Raw genomic sequence first — 21,314 nt, 5'->3', positions numbered from 1 at the left:
AAACAGCTTTGCCTCCAGCACACACAAATGAACCTGACACCCTGCCTGCCCGTGCTTTTGTTGCCTTATACAGTTTGGAGCATGGACCAGGGTACATGGAAGAACTGACCCAAACCAGTTTTGGGGGTAGGTCAGGTGATTCAACCACATAAAGACTGCCACTGGGGATAAAACGCCACCCTTACACTCCACTTCAGATCAATCCTGGACTTTTAGAAGATTCAGAATAAGGAATGCTCTGCTTCTTTGCTGTTAGAATGACTGTCTGCTGCCCAGCTCTGTAAGGAAGGAAGACTGGATCTGCCTCCATGAGCCAAGGACCACTACAGTGACTACAAAGGCTAGCTAGCCTCTTTTGTGAGCTACAAGGAAACAACAACTTCCACAGACCTCCTTGCAACTAACCGGCAGACCAGCACCAACTGGACCTGCCTGAGCCCTGCTGTTGATCTCTGCTGGAGTGAGTCCTAAGCTTCGAGAGGTGCCACCTGGGTCCTGGACCCTTGGCTGGTCTCTTTGTGACCACAAATGGGCTGATTCACACTTAGTCGCTACTCATGACGACTGCCAACGTGACGTTTTATCAAGAACGGCTCTTTGTGTTGACAGCAACCATCCACAACGACCAGCAATACAAATCTCCAGAGACAACCTGCTCTTCACATCGACAACAAGTGCCAAAGGCATCAGAAATGTGAGCTCATTCGAAGGCTTGATCTCCATCTCTACAACAACCACCCAGGACAACTGCCAACGTGAAGCTTCAGCAAAGACCGGCTCTTCGCACTACAAATTCTATGACACTCAACCTGCTCTTCGCGGCTCCTGCCAACTGAAACCTCCTCCTGTGGCTCCTCTCGGGAAACCTTGAGAATGTAACTTTTCTGCGGGACTAACCTGGTCCCAGCATTCGACCTGCGCTCTATCGCAGTTGGACTGAACTTGTGACTTTCCTCTAGTCTGGCGCAACCAGGTACCTGCAAGTGGCACTTTTGGTGCTGTTTTCACTGATGGTTTAAAATTTTCACAAAAACATTTAAAAGTTCTACTTATGGGATTTTGTTCTATTTGGTGTAATTGTATTTATCACAATTAACTCTCTTGTTTTAAATTGGTTTGGGATTTTTCGTGTTGTGTTTTCACTTTATTTTTGTACGTGTGCCGCATAAATACTTTATACATTGTTAAGCCAGACTGCTTTTGTGCCATTCTTCCACAGGGTTAAGCACAGGCTAATTCAGTGCCTTTTGTGGTTCTGCCTGACACAGATTGTGTTTATTATCTGGGTAGGGCTTCTACCCCTCCCTATTAATAACCCAAATTCTTACAACAACCTTAACATTTCAAATGTCTGAAAAGGTGGAATAATGTAAAGCAGGTACTACAAGGATTGCAGAGATGTTTAGGGCTCAGTTGTACTTTACTACAACCCTATTCCCCTAAGAATGCCATAGATATGTATACTTAAGACACTGCCCAATATGTTAAACTGTTAGGCAAACATGAATAAAGAAATTAATTAAAAAAATGATATGTCTGAAAAGAATAGGTCATTGGGGTTATTGTTCATGACCTAAATAGTATTTCACACTGGTCCAACTGCATCTATGTTTAAAATGCTAGATCCATTTCTTTAATGTTAAGTGTGTCTGTGAAAAGTATGTCCACAACATGGCCATCCTATGCTTTGTCAGTACTTAGTTGAAGTCTCCATATACCCTATACGTTTTGATGATCTTACATGAGTTCATCCTTCAGTTAAAATCTACTATTTAGATTTCTTGGGGCTATAATTCACAGGTGCGACCGTCCAACATTTTCATACCAAGAGATGTGATCTCCTGCAGTTTGGTAGATTACTTCCGTGCACAAGGCCACTATTTGAGTTCACTGGCTAGGGATCGACAAAGGACGGGTCACCTCTTCAACATTTACTGCCTTCTTTCCTTCGCTCCCTATTTTTGATTATAACTTTGTAGTTAAAGAAAGCATCTCATCAACTATAGTGAGGGAGTTGTCTATAAATTAGGTCTCCTGCAAGGTGATTATTGATATAAGTTTGGAGACGTGACAGAAGTAGATGTTAGTTACCTTGGAAAGAGAGACCACTTGGAGAACTTTCTCCATAGGAGGGCTCAGGTCCTGGAGCAGTACAATCTCCACATCAATGCCCCAGAAATCCTACAGAGCCTGTTTGCCATCTGCAGTTTAGTGAAGGACATAATACACAGTGAGGTTACGGATAGAAAAGTGTTACAAATGGGATTTCTGGTTGGCAAAGGCTTGCGCCAAAGCCAGGCAGAAACCACCACTCATAGCACACAGAAATGCCAACTTCTAAAAGTGGCATTTCTCCTATAGTCATAATAAATCTGCGCACACCATTGCGCAGCATTTATTCTCACAATTTCATACATACCAAACTTGACCACTCTGCTCCTCCCATACCTTGAATTACCACTGACACACACTGATCAGGGAATCCCCAATGCATTCCTATGGGCGGACAGGCCAATCTCAGCAATGTAACACAGAGAGCGCACGCACTTTACACTGGACCAAGGTGCTAAAGTGCTAGGTGGCCTGGAACCACCAACCCCATGTCAGAAAAAAGGCTAGGAGAAATGCTAAAAGTTTAGGGATGACCCGGCAAAAAGGGCCAAGTCCAACACAAAGGCATCTACAGACAAACATATTACCTAAGAGACCCAAAGTCATCAAGGTTGACTCTGCTGTGGCCAAACAGATGTGGTAATATTGTGTGTACCAAAATATTTCAGTTATTAGATAAATAATAGAATAGGTTTTTCAATGTTCTGCTGGGGGATTCTCAAGGAACTACAAGGACAGAACAAAGCAACTGGTGTCTCCGTACAGTAGCATTTCCCAGCTCTGTCTTCAATTGAATCTCTGCACATTGAAACTTCCTAATCGATTGTTTCAGGAACCGGGCCTAACTGGAAAGGTTTTCTAATTAGAAAATGCATCTGGAGGTTACAAAGACACCTGTTGTAAGGATTAGGGTTCAGGTATGCTTCACAATTTACCCCCTTCAATGTTTTTTCACCGATTGCCCCCAGCTAGTTCATTAGAAAGCAGATGTGGGTTCTATAGTACTAAATGAGACACATAGTCCTGGCACTAGGTCATTCTACATTACCTCTTACAAGTGCCCTGACTAATATCACAGTTTCCACTCCTCACGCGAGGCTGAGAAGGTCATCGCCGATGACCAGTGAAACCCAAATGGCTGTTTCATGTCAAATCTCAGAAGTTCTGTGGAGCTCATGGAGGCTTTAAAGGAAAATCTCCCCCTTGTCAGATACATACAGGCCACAGAGAGCCATCAACTATTTACTTATGCTTGGTTCAGTGATTGACAGGTGATGTGGATGAGGTGTTGATTACTTATGTTCATCTTCAAAAAATGTAGTACATTTAGCGTCTGATGAGTTTCAGGAGGACATGTCCTCTGGACCATTCGAAATGTCCACAACTTCAAACAGAGTACACCTTTCACCTCAATCTTTTCTTGGGGCACAAGTTAGTCACTGTCACTTACATATGTGTCGACAAAGGCCGTATTCCAAATCAATTTGAGTGGTTTCAGAGATCACTAGATTTGGCAATTCCACTGTTATCAAGAACGTTAACAACAAAATGTGTTTTTACTGGTATTACAGTTCTTGGCTGAGATCGCATTGTGTGCGCAAGTGAGTTAAACATTAGAAGTCAAACACAAAACAATTATGAAAGGAGTTTGCATTCAGCACTGTTGATCAGATTTGTGAGGCAGTATGAACAAGTGCATCCAACTGCGTCACCATGTTGGATTGCGTAAGTAACGAAAAAAATCAAAAATTAATGTTTCTGATTATGCAGCATATTTAGCCAGGGAAGTCTTCTAGGAATGATACCAGAGGAGTTGTAAAGAGGGTCAAACAACTCAGAGATCCCATGATTTGCAGATTTTATTTAACATTGACTTGAGTAGCTGCAAACTTGCATTCCAATTCATAGTTTTCATGAATTTTCATCAACTTAAGAATTTCCTAGAGAGACCTGGAAAGGTAATTATCTTATTGACTAAACAAAGATTTATAATAATTCCCCTGAATCTGTTTTATGATATTTTCTTCTACTTCTACTTTGTGTCTAAAAAGCCTTCCTGCTCATCTCTGGTGCAGAATGACAATTACTCAACTTTGGAGCTTGGTCCTTTGCGCTTTCATAAACCTAGCTACAGTTCCATAGACAGGAAGTTAGGTCACAGGCAGAGAGAAATTCTTGGAACTACAATTATTTTGCTTACATATTGATTTATGATATGTGTGATGACAGAACATCGCTATAATGACTTGAACTTTAATTTCATATTCCAAGCACGTTTTGACATGCGTGGAACTCATTTATCGTAATAAAACATGTCATTAGTAGCATGTAATAAATTATTACAGATGCACAGATACGTCAAAATGCCTCGCATGCAGCGCCAGCACACAACGCGTCCCTGTCATCTTGCACCAGTCATGAGATGGCAGGCCGAATTCTGAGAACCGAAGCTTGCAAGTTGTAACATGGAAGCTCTGCTGTCATCAGATTTTCTTCTATACCAGCCAATCTACATCATACTATTCACACATCCAAAGTGCTTTTCTGAGGCCAAGTGAGTGAACATAGAAAAGAAGGACAATGTTATGATCTTATTTTTACTCTTCATAGGCAGTTCTGCAGAAAACAAGTGGCATCAAACTGAAGGAGATGTAATTCTAATCAAACATTCAGTTAAAAAAAATTTAAGATTGAAAGTTGTAATAAATAGGTTTTCTAAGCACATCATGGTAATACTTTGAAAAGATGCTCTCCTACTACTATATTATATTTTAATATAGTCCATATGTTATATTTTATATTTTTATCTTTCATTGGTTTCTGTATCTAATACCGTCCACAAGCTGCAAATGTTTGGGTGAGTTTACAGAGAGAAATAGCATATCTGATTTCTGATATTTCTCACTATTATTGTCAGCAGATTTGCAGATGATAGGGAATGAAACAAAAACAATTGTATGTAAATAGGATACCGCAAATCACCTTGGACTTGCATGACCTAAAAGACGCATGTCAACATATTGAATGAAATGTGATTTATAAACGCGCAACTTAGCCCAGTGGGCGTCAAGGCGCCTAGCTCAATGTCTAGCTGAGTCAGCAGGTGGCAGAAACTTACTGGTAGGCTTTAGTGAAGCACCAAGTTTTAAGGGCCTTCCTAAAGAGATCCAATGAGGGCTGAGATTTGATCTCCAAAGGAAGTGTGTTCCATAATTGGGGTGCTAAGATGGAGAATGCCCTACTCCCCCATCTAACCTTCCTAGAACGAGGGACTACCAGTTGGTTAAGCTCTAACGAACTATTGCGTCCTTATTATCTATAGTTGGCCATGAGATATATGTTTGCTGCTCAGAGTCAACATGAAGTATTTTGCACTCTTCAACATCTACTAGTGGCTCCCAGCTCATTTTCAATGTCTGTCTTCCAATCTTACCGCCACAAACACCATTCTATCAGCCAATTGGACTCAAGAACCTTCTCACGTACAACAGAGAAAGATCCATGGAAGCAGTCATATAAGAAAAACTAGGGGGGTAACCACAAATGTGGGATCATCAATTCTCTGTACAGGGCAGAGCAGCTTCATATCTAGATTTGGACTTTAGCAGGACACGAGCATACTTACATACATATGTACAAGTCACAAGCCCTCGCAGAAAGGAATTTCACTTCAGGTCTACCACAGAAGTAAACCATAATTACCACCACATTGTGTAATGCAGCGTGTCAATGATACAAATCCGAAGCATGTTTTCTTGTTGGAGGAGTTCGGAAGATGATTAAAGGGCCTTGCATGGGACTCTAGCACCAACTTGCAAAAACTAAGGTATTACTTACTTCCATGTCCATCTTTGACGCGTGGTCCTTCTGGTGCAGTCTCTGAAACAATGTTGGCGTTAGAATTGTTCTCCAGATCGTTGACATCGGAAACACTTTCACTCTCTTCCTCGAGGTCAGGATGCAAGAAGATCCAGTCCAGAGCTCGCTCTAAGTTGTTATTCTGGCAAGAAATAGATACTTCATTAAGATGGTCCTCATTTATGGTCCTCTTCTAGCATTATTGATACCAGCAAAAAAAGACAGCTAGGAAAGGTTTAGGATATAGAGACTGTAAAAAAACATTCACCAGAGGAAGTTAATTTCTGCTGATCTATAAGAAGGCTGAAATATTTCCATTGGAGCCATTAGCCACAAATAAAAAGTTACTTACCTTAAGTAATAATATTTGTAGGGTATACATTTATCCACAGATTCCTCACCAGAAAAATTATGCTTCCAGGATTCAGAGAGGTCCAGAAAGGCATTTGCCTAGCAACATTTCTCTTGGCCACCACATGGCACCATGTGGCTTCAGTTGTGATTTCACCCTCCGCCTACGGACATAACATCAGCATACACTAGAAGCAAACCAGGGTGCTGGCATCAGTTAATGGTACTTTTTCTGTGCCAAATGAGGCATGCAGAGAGGAACCGAGTAGCAAAAACAGCAACAAATTCAGCACATAACACGTTTACATAGTTTGGTCTCTGGGAGAATCTAGGTGTATTATATGATATGGCTGTGGGGCCTTATCATGGAATACACTGGCAACACCTTTATTGGATCTAGTCAGGTGTGTTTGAACAACCTTAAGCTCAACCCTGTGTAGCTATGGCTTTCGAGCAACAAAGCATTTAACAGAACCAAACAACAGAATAAGAAAGTCAAACAACACGAAAGAAACAAGACTTCAATTTATAAAAATAGAGGGTAATTTTATGAATTTATAGAGTGCAATATGGACAAAATCAATCCGAAGTTCCCAGAGATATGATTTTCAAAGGTTTTATTACTTTTAATTCCAACTACATACACACATTGGTCAATAACAGTTTGTAAACTGTTCCAAAGTTTGAGAAAATTAGTACAACTACTCCGGCCCGACTTGGGTGACCAAATCCAAAAGGATGTAGGTCTAAGGGGCCAGTGGGGTAGTTTTGGACAGTTGACTGCCACTAGAAAATGTTTCAGTCCAGTTCCAGCCTTTACAGCATAATTACCTTAGACTATAATGGAGTGGTCCTGATGCTGGGGATTCAGGATGAAAAGATATTTAAGGATGCTCCAGTTGTGATGCAGTCAACAGGGGAGCCTTTGTGGTGGTTTCTCAGTTACCAGGTGATGTGGGACGACATAGTCCTCTTTCTGGGGGTCAAAGGTCAGCGGAAACTGGGCTCCTGGTCTCCGGATACCCAATGTTGAAGTGAAATCCTTTAATGGGGGCTGGTGTACCTCTGGTGCGACCAATCCAGACTTGTATGACGCTCCCAGGTCCAGCGGAATCGTGTGCAACTTTTGGACATCAAAGATCGGTCTCTCAGGATTCCCAACGGAAGCTAGCAGCAAATCTTCACTGGTGGCTAACAACTTGTCAGGGTCACTGGATCAGCTGGATTTCTGAAAGTGCTTAACTTTAATAGTGCCATTAATTTCAACCAGTGCAACAGAAGGAGGGGATTGGCCCTACTGGGACAATATAGGAATTGAACATTTCTTTACTGTTGGGAGCAAGTTATACAAAATGCCTTGCCCCAGCAGGCCACAAATGTGTACCCACTAGACAACAGCCCTTATGGTTGAGATGAATAGTTGTTAGGAATAATCACCCACATGGCTGTTGCTTTGAATGTTGACTGGATTTAACCTGAATGCAATTTTGTTTACGTTGTTTTTTGTAAATATTGTTTGTGTAAACTGTATGTTTTGTACATTTTGTATATATGTGTAAAGAATCGGTGAAGGTGGTGTGTCTTATGGAATGACATGCTCCAGTAATGAAATGAACTTGCAAAAAAAGTATTAAAAAGATAAGTAAATAAATAATTAAGACTATTCGACTCAGCGATAGTCCTTAGTCTGTTGAAACCAATTCAGCACCCTAAATGTGACAGCTAGGTACTTTTTTGTTACATAATTATTTTTGAATAGGGCATCAAGTCGGATTTTATTCCATGATTAATTTGGTACCGTAAGGTACCCAGTTAGGTAGTCCTATTCAGAAGTTAGCCAGACTTGGATGCCAGCCGGTAACCCTGTATTAGCCAATGTGGCCACTAACGTTTGCCCAGCAAAACAACAATTTGGAGGTTTTGTTGCTCAGACATATATTACTATATATGTCGTGCTTAATAATATACAGCTCCCTGCCGTAGGGTTCACTAGGCCTCCCTTAGGGGAGACTTACATATATTATTGGGGGAAATGGTGGCTTTGTCATTGGTTTGAATGTCAAACTCGAACTAGCAGTGTGACACTGTCCTTTCAGCCTGCAGTGGCAGCTGGAAGTCATTTTGCACTCTGTCACACTCAGGGTGGCACAATCAGTACTGCACCCCTGGGTGGACACTCTGTCTTACATGCCCTTGAAACCCTGGGTACCAGAGACTAGAGACTTATACGTTAAGTCAATACGTGCCAATTAGGAATAGTCAATTGGAAATACACTTTGTAATGGGTAAGAGGTAAGAACACTGGCACTGAGGTCTGGTGAGCAGTGCACTCTCAGCAGTTAGTAGTCCAAATGGGGCAAAAAGTGTGGGGGTCTTATAGTCTCTTATTAGTCACAGCACTAACTCTATAGGGAAGGACAGGGAGTAATGAGGAATGAGGAATCTGCAGAAAGATTATGGATCCAACTTCCAACAGATTTTTCAATTTACGGATGAGTTCCAAAGCAGTACCACACCCTTGGATGTGGAATAGAGCCGCGCTTGAGACATGAGGCAATAGTGCTAGACAAAAGTATGAAAGGATGACCGTGTAGTAGCACGACAGATGTCAGCAAATTGGACACCTCTGGAAAGAGTGAGGTGAGCCTTTTGGCCACTGATGGTAAAGCCCAGAACATGGAGGAGTCATCGTCTGCCAGAGATGCTCTTGGACCACCACCACGAACTCCATTTACATCAGCCAGTCATGGAAGTATCGAAATACAGTAAAGCTGCCACAACCACCAGTACCTCAGTAAAGAAGCATCAGTTTGAAAAGGAGAAGTGCAAACTGATCATATTTGCGATCTCACTGTGAACCTTAAGTAGCACAAGATGGTGTGAAAAAATGGAAGATGAAAATAGACATCCTGTATGTCCAGCAATGCCAACCAATTTCCCCAAATTCAAGGCCAACAGGGCCTGGTTCAGGGATAGCATCTTGAATTTGTCCTGACTGATGAACGAGTTCAGATGACAGACACACAGGATAGGCCTCAGGCTTCTGTCCTTCTTTGGGGGCCAAGAACTAAAGGGAGCACAACCATATATCTCTCTCTTCCAGAAGCACCATCGCTATGGCCCCCTTGGTCTGGAGGTGAGGATAGGAAGGGAAGGACACTGTCCCAAGAGTCAGTTTGATGACCTTGCAGTCTGGAGCAACTGGCTCCCAAAGGGTGACACAATGGGGACCCTTCCTCCCACCAGAGGGTGATATTGTGAGGGGGAGTGGCAGAGACTGTAGAGCTAGGTTGGGCCTGGTTTCACCCCGGAAGCTAGAGGCCCTAGAGCAGCCCCTGAGCTGAAAGCGGAATTATAGTTGCTCTGGTGATTGCATTGGCTGAGATGGCTGCCTTTGGTGAAACTGTTCAGTCTGATACAGTTGGTGGGATTGCCATGCGGAGAGGACAGACTCAAGGTGTGAACCATATGCTTACTGTTCTTGAAGTATCCCAAGGAGAAGGCGGCCTTCTCACTAAATAAATGCTAGCGGTCAAAGAGCATGCCCATGAGCATAATATGGACAACTCCTGAAAATCCAGTGCCATGCCGAGCAATGGTGCCCGCAGAGTCACAGCCGTACTTTAGGAGCTGATTTGGTGCATACAAGCCATCATTCACCAGGTCAGAGAATAGCTTTCCCATATGGTCCGGCAGGCTGATAACTGCGATTTCTTAGTCCTCCTAAGACATAGACATATCGGCCCAGCAGGCAGGTGGCTTTAGCCATGCGGAAAGTCAAACTGGTGGCAAAAACTTTACAACCCAACATATCAAGTTTCTTGGATTCCCTTTATGGGAGAAAGGCATTGGTATTCTGCACTGATGGCTATGTTTAAAATGTTTGACTTTTGGGTAATATGTGGAGGAGAAAAAATATGGGTAACTAGGAGCGGGTTTACGGCATCTGGCTATCTGCCAGAAAATATTTTCTTTCATGCAGCCATGCTAACATCTGGGAGGGTCTCATTAAAGGGAAGCAAGGGCTCTGCTGCCACCACAGAGGATTCAAAAATGTCCATCATAATATTAGATTTTGCTTCCGCAGAAGGTAAAGTCACTTAAGGCTTCTGCTGCCTTCCAAGTGACGGTTGTAAAAAAAATTAACTCTCCTCTGAAGACGGACCAGTTGCCTTGAAAATGTTGCCATCCGGTGAAGTAGCTAAGCCGCTTGCTTTTGGTAAGTCCAAGTAGATCCCATCCCCCCGGCACTGTTTCCACTTTGCTCTTTTCTTCCAAAGCGCTTTGAGACCTTGCGGTGACAAGTTTTGCGCTCTACAAAAACCTTTGACTTGACTTGACTAGATGCCAGCATCAGTATTGTAGGGAGAAGGGAGGTGATCTGCTTCTGAGCCGTCATCCTCCAAGCACCCACAGTCTTTGCTCTTCATAGATCATGCATTTCATTCGAACTGAACATCTCCTCCAAACGGACAAACCTATGAACCTTGGAGGTGTTCACAATATTGGTAAAATTTGCTTTGACCTTCTCTATTCCCATGCAGAGGATACCTTCTCCTATAGGTTCCTCAGCCACCGCTGCTGTTAACACCATGGGCATAGTTGCTATTGGTGCCAAAAAGTGGTCTAAGTGAATAAGGGGTTTAAGTGAATAAGGGACGCTGCCTGCACGGTTTTCGACTTTGCCTTAGAAACAGGGCCCCAAGCCTATGGATGTGCCTCTTTGGAATGCATCAGGCTAGGGTAGGAGCTGGCAGAGTTTCTTAGCACACAGCTCCCATTGGGGAAAGGCTCAGATGTTGCACATCCTACCTCAAAAGATATAGCATCATTAGCCTGAAAGCCTTGACTTGGTTGAAGTCAGTCAATGCAAAAGGAGACTCTGTTCCCATCTTCCTAGGTACCAGGGGGTCGCTTGATATCAAGGAAGAGTTTAGCTTCAGGGCAGAGCATGAAGAAGCAGGGCTGTGTCCTCAAAGAAGAAGACTTCGCCTTTCGGCAAGGTGTTCTGTGAGGAGATCCCTTGGAAGAAAGTTCCCTGGGAGGTCAGTTACCTTTGTGTGAGGGATTTAGTTAGGGGAGCCTCCCTGCAAGCACTAGGGCCCCTATTCCCTGATGACCTAAAGATGTACAGTACGGCAAGAGTCGCAGGCTGTGGCATCATGTTCCAACCCCCGACACAAAGTGCAGTCGTCGAGGGGTCTAAAAGAGCCATCTTCATGGGGCGCTGTCTGCACAGCTTAAATCCTGAGGCCCTTTGAGGAAATGAATGACCTAGTCACTGTTGAAAGTGGAGGAATTTTTCAGTGACACTGAGGGTCATTTAGAACCAGCAAGCGGGTCACAAGTTCATTAAAGGCTACGGTTTCCGCTATCCTGGTGGACAGCTGGCAGCCATATTCAGAGAATCCCACCACCAGTCCGGCGCGGATCTTTACGGCTACCAAACAATCAACTGTGCAGCGTTTTCTCTGAAGGTACAGCACTTTGCTGAGGGGGCGCGATGTTGTTTTCGGCCTGCTCAAGAAAGTTCCTTGTTAGCCAAAAACAAACTTGCAAAGCAGAAGTTTGTTTTTATACATTAAAAACAATGGCCCTGAGGCTCATAGAGTGTCTCCCCTTAACGCCAGTGGCAGTGTTTTATTTCCCTGTCTGAGAAAGCCACGCCTCACTTGCCAAGCCCGTGCAGGGAAACGTAGTGATGGTTGCTCCACCATAAGCATGACCGCCATTATGTCCCGGTGGCCCAGTCAGGGGTTTCCACCAGCAGAGGCAGCGGAGGCCCCACGGGTGAAAGCTCCGCTGTTCCCTCATATCTAAAGGAGCGGAGGAAACGTGTTTGCAGCTCTGCCAAGTACCACGCATCAGGCGTTAGTCTAACGCATTTCAGTGTGGTGATCCGCATCACCGCACTGAAATGCATTGTCACGCATTATAGCACCTCCTCAGCTGCCACGTGGGACGCTGTTATAATACACATTATGGAGTGTGTTGCAGTGCTCATCAGCACGGTGTGCACTGCTCTCTGCAAGCAGAGGCTAAGACGCCTGCCTAGATCTGCTCGCTGCTATTCGAGTACTGCCATAATGTAATTGTATCCAAGTTAGGTACAGTCTGGGGCCGACGCACATAGCGCGGAACTTAAACTGAAGTCAGTGGCCAATAGTGAAGTTGAATGACTGACAGTGAGACACAATAGGATACCTTAAGTCACTGTCAGTCCTCCTGCCACCCGCGCTTCCTGCAGTTATGCGCAGCTCTTGCTCCTCTTGATCTCACCGCTCTCAACGCAGCAGGGTGGCGGCGATTAGGTGAATTTCGCCGTCGATTGTCAGTGCAGGGCCCCAAGCCAGGCTGAACGCTGCTGACACCGCTGACTGCGGTAAAGGTGGCAGGATCCAGTCTGGAATCAGATCCCACCTGCACCATTCAGCCCGAGCAGCACCACGAGCCAGTGTTACAGTGGAGGCAGCGCCGGGGCCAGTCGCAGTGAGAGTGGGTGCAGCAAGCTCATGTGCTCGTCGGTTTCAGCATGTTTAACGGCACAGTGGGGGCAGTAATATCTCACGCGACTGGGACCCAGCCCACCAGGCTGAGGCGCCGGATCAGCTGCCCACTGACAATCATGATCAATAATCAGTGCCTGGGAGAGCAGGTAATGTATTTACTGAAATCATCAATTACATATTTTTAAAAAACTTCTCCGTAACTGCCATATTTAAGTTGCTGTTCCAATACTGAGCTATGAGCGCTTAAACTTTCAGATGTTTATTTCCTCCCTCAGCGCGGCAGGGCCCCAGCCCGGGCCCCCAGTAATTGTTGCTGTCGCCTGGCAACACTAAAACCAGGGCTTTAAGTGGGCCGGGTCTCACCGGTGCTGAGCACCGGCAGTTTTTTAAAGGGGGCCTCGAAACGGGTCTCTATCGGGCTCTGTTTTGTGCCCTGGCGATCTGTTTTTTCCAGACTGCAGTGACAGCAGGCACATCGATGTGCGCTGCTCACACTGCTCACTTCTCACCAGTGGGGAAGTTCCGGCATGACGTCATGCCAGATAAGTGTTGTAGGGGATGGGAAACCCTTTTAAGAGAGTCATTTTCTCTCTGGATTTCCCTTCTCTTTTTTAAACTCAAGAGCAGCAACACTTTCCTGGTGTCACCAGGGCTTTAAGTGGAAGCTTTTTCAATGTTATATACAAGCCATACTTGCTTCTTATTTATTTTACGCAACTAAAAACCATTGACAAATCCAATAGTCCTGACTTGTTGTAGGTATGGTTACTTGTTGTATCATAGATCTGAATCAGAGGCGCAACTCGAGCCACATTTCGGGGGGGCTAAGAAAAAATTTCGGGGGGGGGGGGCTGAAACATTAAGCAGTAGGTAGAGTGGCGCTGCAGGGGCTCTTAGAAGGGGTGAAACATCAACACAGCCTCTTTAACATGCACGCGGTCTTTTAAAGACCTGTGAAGTGCTCGGGTGCGGCTGTGTGCGTGCCCGGGAGCTGTCTGAGCCCGGGCTGCCACACACGAAGGGGGGGGCTGAAGCCCTTTGATCCAATGGGTGTTGCGCGCTTGATCTAGATGCAAGAAAATACAAGTCGGGCGGCACACTATGCTAAGCACAGGTTTTTAGCTTACATGTTTTTAAGCCACGCCCTTAATTACATTGGCCACGCACCTTTGAGAGTCGTTATTAAATGAATGCTACCGCAGTGATTTATCACAGCAGAGGTGTTCGAAAGCACTTGACTGTACCAAGGATACATAGCATATTCCCAAAATTACGATCAGTGTACAAGGGCACTAGGTAAGTGCCCTTCCATTTCTGTGATTTGCAGGAGTTTAAAGATTTTCTTAGTTTCTTGTTGCTCAAATGGGTGTCATTTCTGAAATGTACATGTTTCCCTCATCTTTGCTGCTTGATTTTGTTCGCGAGAAAGTGTCAATCTTAGGGGTTAAATGGCACTCATAATTACACTGAAATTATAAAAAATGTCACAGACAGCAATCTGAAACCTTGGCAGCTATGCGTTTGTGGCGAGTTGAGTGTGAGGCCTTTTTATTGCAAGATATTTTTCCCTAGATAACCCCATTGTGCTTGTCTTCTTAAAGTTGCTTTCATGGAAAACCGACATTCGTGAACACTACAAGTTCCAATTAATAATTCACCGACAACGAGCCTCGTTCACTCATCCTGGACTCGACAGCAGCAAGGAAGAGGCGCGCTCTCCATATCATACGTTTCAAAAGCTGTAAATTCGTTCACCACTGGACAAGAAAGCAAATGGCGCCATCTAGTGGTGTTTACTGGAAAGGTCTGTGAAATCCCTGACCCAACCCTAATTTCCTCTATATTATATTTATACAAAACATCTACTCTTTCTCTACCAAACCACGCACAATATCTATGTTTTCACAATGTTCGGATAAAAATTAGTTACTTAGATCCGGCAATGTCTTTCCTGGATACTTCATCTTTCTGCTGAGTCCACTTCTTGTACACTAGAATGTACAGCCCTTGCGCGACGCAGCAATGCACAGAATTGTATCTTTTAACATGACCCTTGTACTGATACACAGCCAAACGTAGCTAGATTCCCAGGGTAGCTGAACCATCTGCCTGACTGTAGTTCCCTCACCGATGTCAGAGCGATGGAAGCTAAAATTAATTTAGAAATCAAAATTCTAAACTTAATACGATACTTTAGGTAGGGCCTGCGAGGGCATTGAGGGGGTGTCCCATGCCACCATCTTAATCAAATTATGTTGAAATAACTGTATTAAGAACTTGTGATTATTACAAACCTAGTCAATGAGGTATGACCAAAAGTCATCTGCTCTAAAGACCACAAGTTTCAGTTTTACAGGTAGAAACACCGGTTCCCAGTTCCAGCTGGTTCGCTGCAAGGCGGAGAGCGGGGTAAAAACACGGTCCAGTGTCTGCACTGCAGCAGCTTTGAAACGACCTATGTTGCTCCCCTTGTTCCAGCAGTAGTGCACTGAACTCTGGGCACAATCGGGAATAAAAAGGTGGTTTGTCTGGTACAATGAGGAATAACAGGACGACATGTCTGTTTTCATGGGCATGTTCTCTCGCAGCCCCCCACTGCAGCACAAACAGGTTAGATTTAGGGTTACCACCATTCTTGGACAAAAACATTCGCTAATCTTTTAGATTTTAAAAGAGCCAGGAGTTGGCACTTCAGTAATTTGCCATTTAAACCAATGTTTGTGTATTACTCATACAGACAGCGAAATAGTGCATTCTTACAGTGCCAGCACATCAATTACATAGGAATTTGAACAAAATTCAAAATCAGCCTCCAATATTCTCTATTAAGTATGTGTGTGAAGTGATAACAAGATGTGCGCCTTCTTTCCCTTCAGTGCATTGCAGACCCCCCCAGGATATTGCAGCATAGACTGGCAAATTTTGTGGCACCAAAAATGGAAATTTTGCAGCATACATTTGTGTTTTTTGAGGCATTTTTGCAACTCTTTTTGACCTTTATCTGATTGTCCTTCCCCCCCCCAAACACACTGATGATTTAGTTAATACACTTTACACCTTTAATCAGGCACTTCCAATTTAGAAGTGTAGCATGAACACAAATCTTGGCCTCCAACACCGTTGTTTTTTAAATTAATTATTGGTCAGAGTTGATTGTGCCAGAGCAGTGTAATTAAGGTTAATGTTTGCATCCAGTGTTGTCCCTCACCCCCACATTAAGTGTCTCCCAGCTCTGGACTCTACTTCAAACTAAGGTATATAAAAAAGTGATGGATGGAATGCTTGAATTAATTTCAGCCACTGGCATTCACTCAGACCGCATCCCAGTCCATTGTTATTCTGCGTACCAAGTCACCTCAGCTCGAACTGCAAGGTCAGATCCTCCCTGAACTGAAACACAAGCAACCCAGGATCAGTTTTGCAAACTAGTTTGATGAGAGCCAATCTGTAAATACGAACAATTTTAGTACACAACAACACATCAATAAGATAGAACCAGCAAACGCGTTTCGTCCAAACATGGGTTCTTCAGGGCAATAGCGTAGAGGAATAAGATGTATCCTCAGAAGCTGGGTCAAGGAAGTTAGAAACGAGTCCTAGGGCATAATGGTGAAGCTCATGGTAGAGAGTTGTCCTATGATTCAACGTGATAAGGTGTACTAACCATGTACGATCCGGGATCCGTGTCCGGGAAAGAGTCCTGTGACCAGCAGGAAAGTAGGATCAGTTTTGCACTGTAAAAAAGCTATACCTGGCTGATGAGCCATAACCAAGTAAAAACCGGCCCTGGACTGCTGGTGTCCCGTTTCAGGGAGGACCTGGCCTGGCAGTTTGGGCTGGACTGTTCCCATTGGAGCAGCGCCAAGGCTGGTTTGCATCTGGGAGATCCAAACTGAAGTGTGTCATCCTAAGTGAGACGGGTATGCCCAAACATGGGTCACATCCACACTGTCACTGGAACCAAGCTATACTTGGCTCGTGAGCCCTAACTAGGGTAAAACCGGTCCTGGATGCTTCTGTCCTGGATTCACAGAGGACCTGGCTTGGCAGTTCGGGCTGGACTATTTCCACTGGAGCAGAATCAAGACTTATTTGTATATGGCTGGGTTCAAGCTGAGGTGGCATGGTGGGCAAAATAGTGATGGATTGGAATGCTGTGATTAGCAGTGGCTGAGATTAACTCAAGCATTCTTGAATACTTTAATGGACTCTACTTCAGCTTATGGGGCATGATGAGTCGCAGATAAAGACACAAACATTAGTTCATCATTTTCATTATCTACACCTTTTGTCACGTGCAGGCCGTGAGGGGTACATGGACATTTTTTCTTAAATCAGCCAAAGGGTAGGTATTGTTCTTTTTAGTAGTGTTACAAGCATGCAGGTCAGAGGACAAGACAGAGCTGCTTGGGGAAGAGTAACATAGGCTATCCGCTGTGGGTGTTTGGCCCCTAACCAGAATAACTTTGAGGTGTTTAGCACCCCAGGTTCTGCTGCAATGCTTTCCCCAGCTAACCCTTCACTTAGTAGAAACTGTCTATCTCTGCTTCTCTAGGGACAACTGATCATTTCTATGAACACGCACCTACTGATGGACACTATGTGCAATATCAGGCTCGGCTCCACATACTTTGAATTAGAAGTCAGCGTTAAAGGGGTTACAATGCGTAACATACTGTTTGTTAGCTCCACGGTGAGCTTGCGTCTCTTGTCCAGAATGGCGACCCTTACCGGCCTGGACTCACAATGACCACATCATTGGGTGTGGTTCGATAGGAACCCGTTGGTTGCTTCTTAAGCATCTGCGCTTATGAAACAATATACAGTTTTCATTGACCCCCAGGCTGCACGGATGGGACCGCATTCGTTTGAGAATCAAGTGCACTCAGCCGATTCTGGAGAGCCCCAACATCAATTCTGTGGTTAACTAAAGTAACCAGTCACACAGATCACATCATGTCTAATGAGTAACACCAGGGACTGATTGCTGATACCAAAGTTACCAACCACACTGAAAGTGAAAGCAGAATATACGGTGCGCACTCTAGCTGAAATAAAGCTGATATGAAGGGATCCTTCTTCAGATCAATTTTCCAGGAAATTGATTGTTATCGAGCATCTATTTTGAAGACCCTCGGTGGGATCCCAAGCAGGTTGTTCTAGTTTCTGACTTAAATATGTAGCAACCCTAACATGATATGTCAAGAATCGGGATAAGATAAATACAGTGTGTCCATGAAAGCCAATACAGCAATAATAGACAAGGTCAGAGGCAAGAACAGAGGTACTGCAATCCGCGCCAATATTCAGTATACATCCTTTGTCCAACTTAATGAAATAGTCCATTGTGTGAAGAAATAGGAGGCATTGCAATGTGCTGCAGCAATCCACAGTACTGTGGCTTTTCTGAAAAAAAAATCTCCTATTGATCAAAGGCCATTGATTTATTCTAGAGAATAATATCAATAAAACAACCTATCTTCTTTTGGGCTCTTTAAACTATGGCAATCAAAGATTTTATGCCTTTATGATCACAATAAAACCTGAAGTGAGTCAATTACTGAACCCTTCACCCTAAATGAAATAACTAATGCCATCAATCCCACAAAGCATCATATCACTTGGTCAAACACATTGTAGTTAATTTATTCCTAATTAACACTGTTGTGTGGGCCTATGTGGTTAACAATGGCAGTTCACACTGTCGATCAGTGTGTACCGGTTGCAGATGTCTTATGAGAGGTACTTTTGTCCTTTGTTACGTACTGAATGTTGTAACACCCCAAAACAGGGAAAGATCCGGTCTAGACAAAATGTGTCAATTTGTTTAAAAATATAACTCTGTCCTGACAGTCTCTGAGGTCCAGAAATTAGATAATGCTGTTTTGAGGGTTCCTCACTCCAAAACACTGGTAAAGTGCCAGACATACATCAAGAGTCAGACTGTGAGATCGTTTTCAGTCCTCTAACCACACCCGAAACTCTCTTCCCAATTAGATCGCTAAAATGTATGGGAAACTGCTATTGGGTAGTAAACAAAAACAAATATTTCTGGCTTAAATTGACAAACAGACTCTGGTTCCTCATTATGGTCCCCTTACCGAGACCCCGCACCAACACTTATGACCAAGTCCAATTTGGCACTCAATGAGAAATATGAAGACAATTTCTTGATCTCACGGGGTTCGCCCTCTTTTTAAAAAAATTTTTGTGAGTGATCTTCAGCCCTTCCTTATACATGCCAAGGCTGGCAGTCCTATTGTTAGCAGGATTAAACCACCTATCGGGGTTCTGTAGCCCTCATGAACAGCACCACAGCCTATCTGGTGACAAGCTCAGCACCTCGGGTGACTCTCCGCTCACTTTCTGCCAGAAAATAAGCTTTCTCAATTTATGCACAAAGGGTCTGACACAACTTCGCTGCATCCATCAGGACTGCTGCAACCCTGCTCTAATTTATTGATAAAAAAACGGAAGGCACACCTCTGTAAAGAACACTACATCACTGCAAAGTCACAACCCACTTACACCCTCAAAAGCCAGCTTTCCTTCAAGTCATGGATTGACTCTTAGTTTGCCTTTGACCTTGTACACTGCTCTGGTTCCTTTTGGTTAGTTTCTGGCTATACAAATGCAAAGTAGAAAAGAGATTCCAGTTCAAGCTGCTGACCCACACATACAAAGCTCTACACAACCAAAGACCGCTAGCCTACTTAAACCACAAAGATTACGCTCTGCTTCTCTATCGCTTGCCGACCTGCCCCGCATCCACCAAAGCAGAAGTGGCGGACGCTCCTTTGCCTACATCACAGAAAAGACCTGGAACAACCTCCCCGTGAAGCTCCGGATCATCACCTTACTTCCGGAATTCTGAAGGGCCCTCAAAACCTGGCTGTTAGAATAAGCGTTCATCGAAAGATGGAAGGTGCACTCGTTGAAATCAGATGCAAGCTCACTTAGTCCCAAATTTTTTTTTCTTTATTCCAATAATCTTTAACAAGAATGGCACACAGCCAACGCGTTTCGTTCCGAGAGGGAACTTCGTCAGGGCTTCACATGTAAAAAAGCCAATAGGCAATGAGGACTGCCCAAATGAATGCAAACCGTGGATTCCAAAAATGCACAATGTGCAGGATTGAATCAATAATAATGACCTATGGAGTCGATGCAAAAATATGACCCCAAAGCAATTATAAAATCCACGCAAAGCCACATCTCCCCAGAAGCGAGGTAAAAGGCAAAACTCAGTGATATACCTAGTCAGAGGGCAATCTCCCAGTATCAAGACAAGGAGGTAGCCAATGTGATGAGAACTTTTTGCAATAAGGATAACAGAAATAAGGTGTACTTAAATACAATTATATTTGGAAATCGATGTGTAGACGGCAGAGCACTTGTAAGCTCCCAGTAGAAATACACACAAGGGATGGCGAGGCGGGCGATGACTAGCATATATCAGAGCTGCAGAAAGAGAGTATTGAAGCAGTATTTAAATAACATATTGTAGGAGTATACATGTAAATCACCCCCAGTCACTTATCTTGGTTGAATCCATCATCGTTCTTTAGCTCACTTCGCCACCCCAGTTCAGACACAGCTATATGCCAATCAGTCTTGACCCTGTGCCTCATGGGAACAGTCCAGCACAAACTGCCAAGCCATGTCTTCCCTGGACCGGAAACAAGCATCCTGGGACCGGTTTTGGGCTAACAGCCCTCATCAGCCAGGCTAGCTTGAATCCAGTGGCAAAGTGAGCAAGGGACCCACAATATAAGAATAGTCACATATACTATGAATGAATGCCTTACTGTTGCCTTGAGTGCCTGGAGAGCCTGGTATCTCTGGAAGCCCATGGAGATGATGAGAGCCACAATCTCTTCTGGAGGTTGGTCATCAATCATAACAGGCCCAGCCGCTGCTCCTTCATAGCCCGGTATTACTAATGGCTCTGCAAAATCTGTAATCGACACATAGTTAGACTTTTAAATGTACAGTAAGAGGTAGTACAATCAGTAGCCCACAGACTGGGACGTACTGCTAAGGTATCCGATACCCACTGGCGCAATAGATACATTTACATCTGCAAAGAATATTTCTTAAGAACAGACTTATCACACTATACGTACAATATATCAGTTAGTCAAATACTCTCTTTACCAGTTTGTAGTTTACTTCCAACATTAGAAATATAGTTCTTCTATGACCACAGACACATTTATCATATTGCCACATGGACGTACACAAAAAAAAACACTTCCTATACAATAAAAAACTAATACGTGTTTTGAAGGGTAGACCCGCTTTCTCAAGAAAATGTGTAATAAAAAGTTTTAGTAAACTTCTGCAAGAGATATTTTTCTGAAAAATTAGAAAGAGTACTTGACTAACTAATACTTGAAATACACTGTGATATGTCTGTTCTAAAGTGTGCCCTATGATACATTCTTCGCAGATGTAAATTCTTTCACAGATGTTGCTATCGCC

The 21,314-nt window shown here is 43.8% G+C and overlaps 1 protein-coding gene across 1 annotated transcript in view; it reads right to left on the bottom strand.

Annotated features, from left to right (window-relative positions):
- Positions 1-21,314, bottom strand: part of USP13 (ubiquitin specific peptidase 13) — a 425,163-nt gene that overhangs the window by 30,579 nt on the left and 373,270 nt on the right. Inside the window, exons 18-19 of the mRNA XM_078667087.1 lie at positions 20,639-20,787; positions 5,950-6,112 (exon numbers count right to left, since the gene is read on the bottom strand). Of these exons, the coding sequence (XP_078523213.1) occupies positions 5,950-6,112; positions 20,639-20,787 (312 nt within the window). The remainder of the gene's footprint in view (positions 1-5,949; positions 6,113-20,638; positions 20,788-21,314) is intronic.

Source organism: Lissotriton helveticus, chromosome 11 (assembly GCF_964261635.1).
Source record: "Lissotriton helveticus chromosome 11, aLisHel1.1, whole genome shotgun sequence".
Lineage (NCBI taxonomy): Eukaryota > Metazoa > Chordata > Amphibia > Caudata > Salamandridae > Lissotriton > Lissotriton helveticus.
This window is presented reverse-complemented; position numbering and strand designations above follow the sequence as displayed.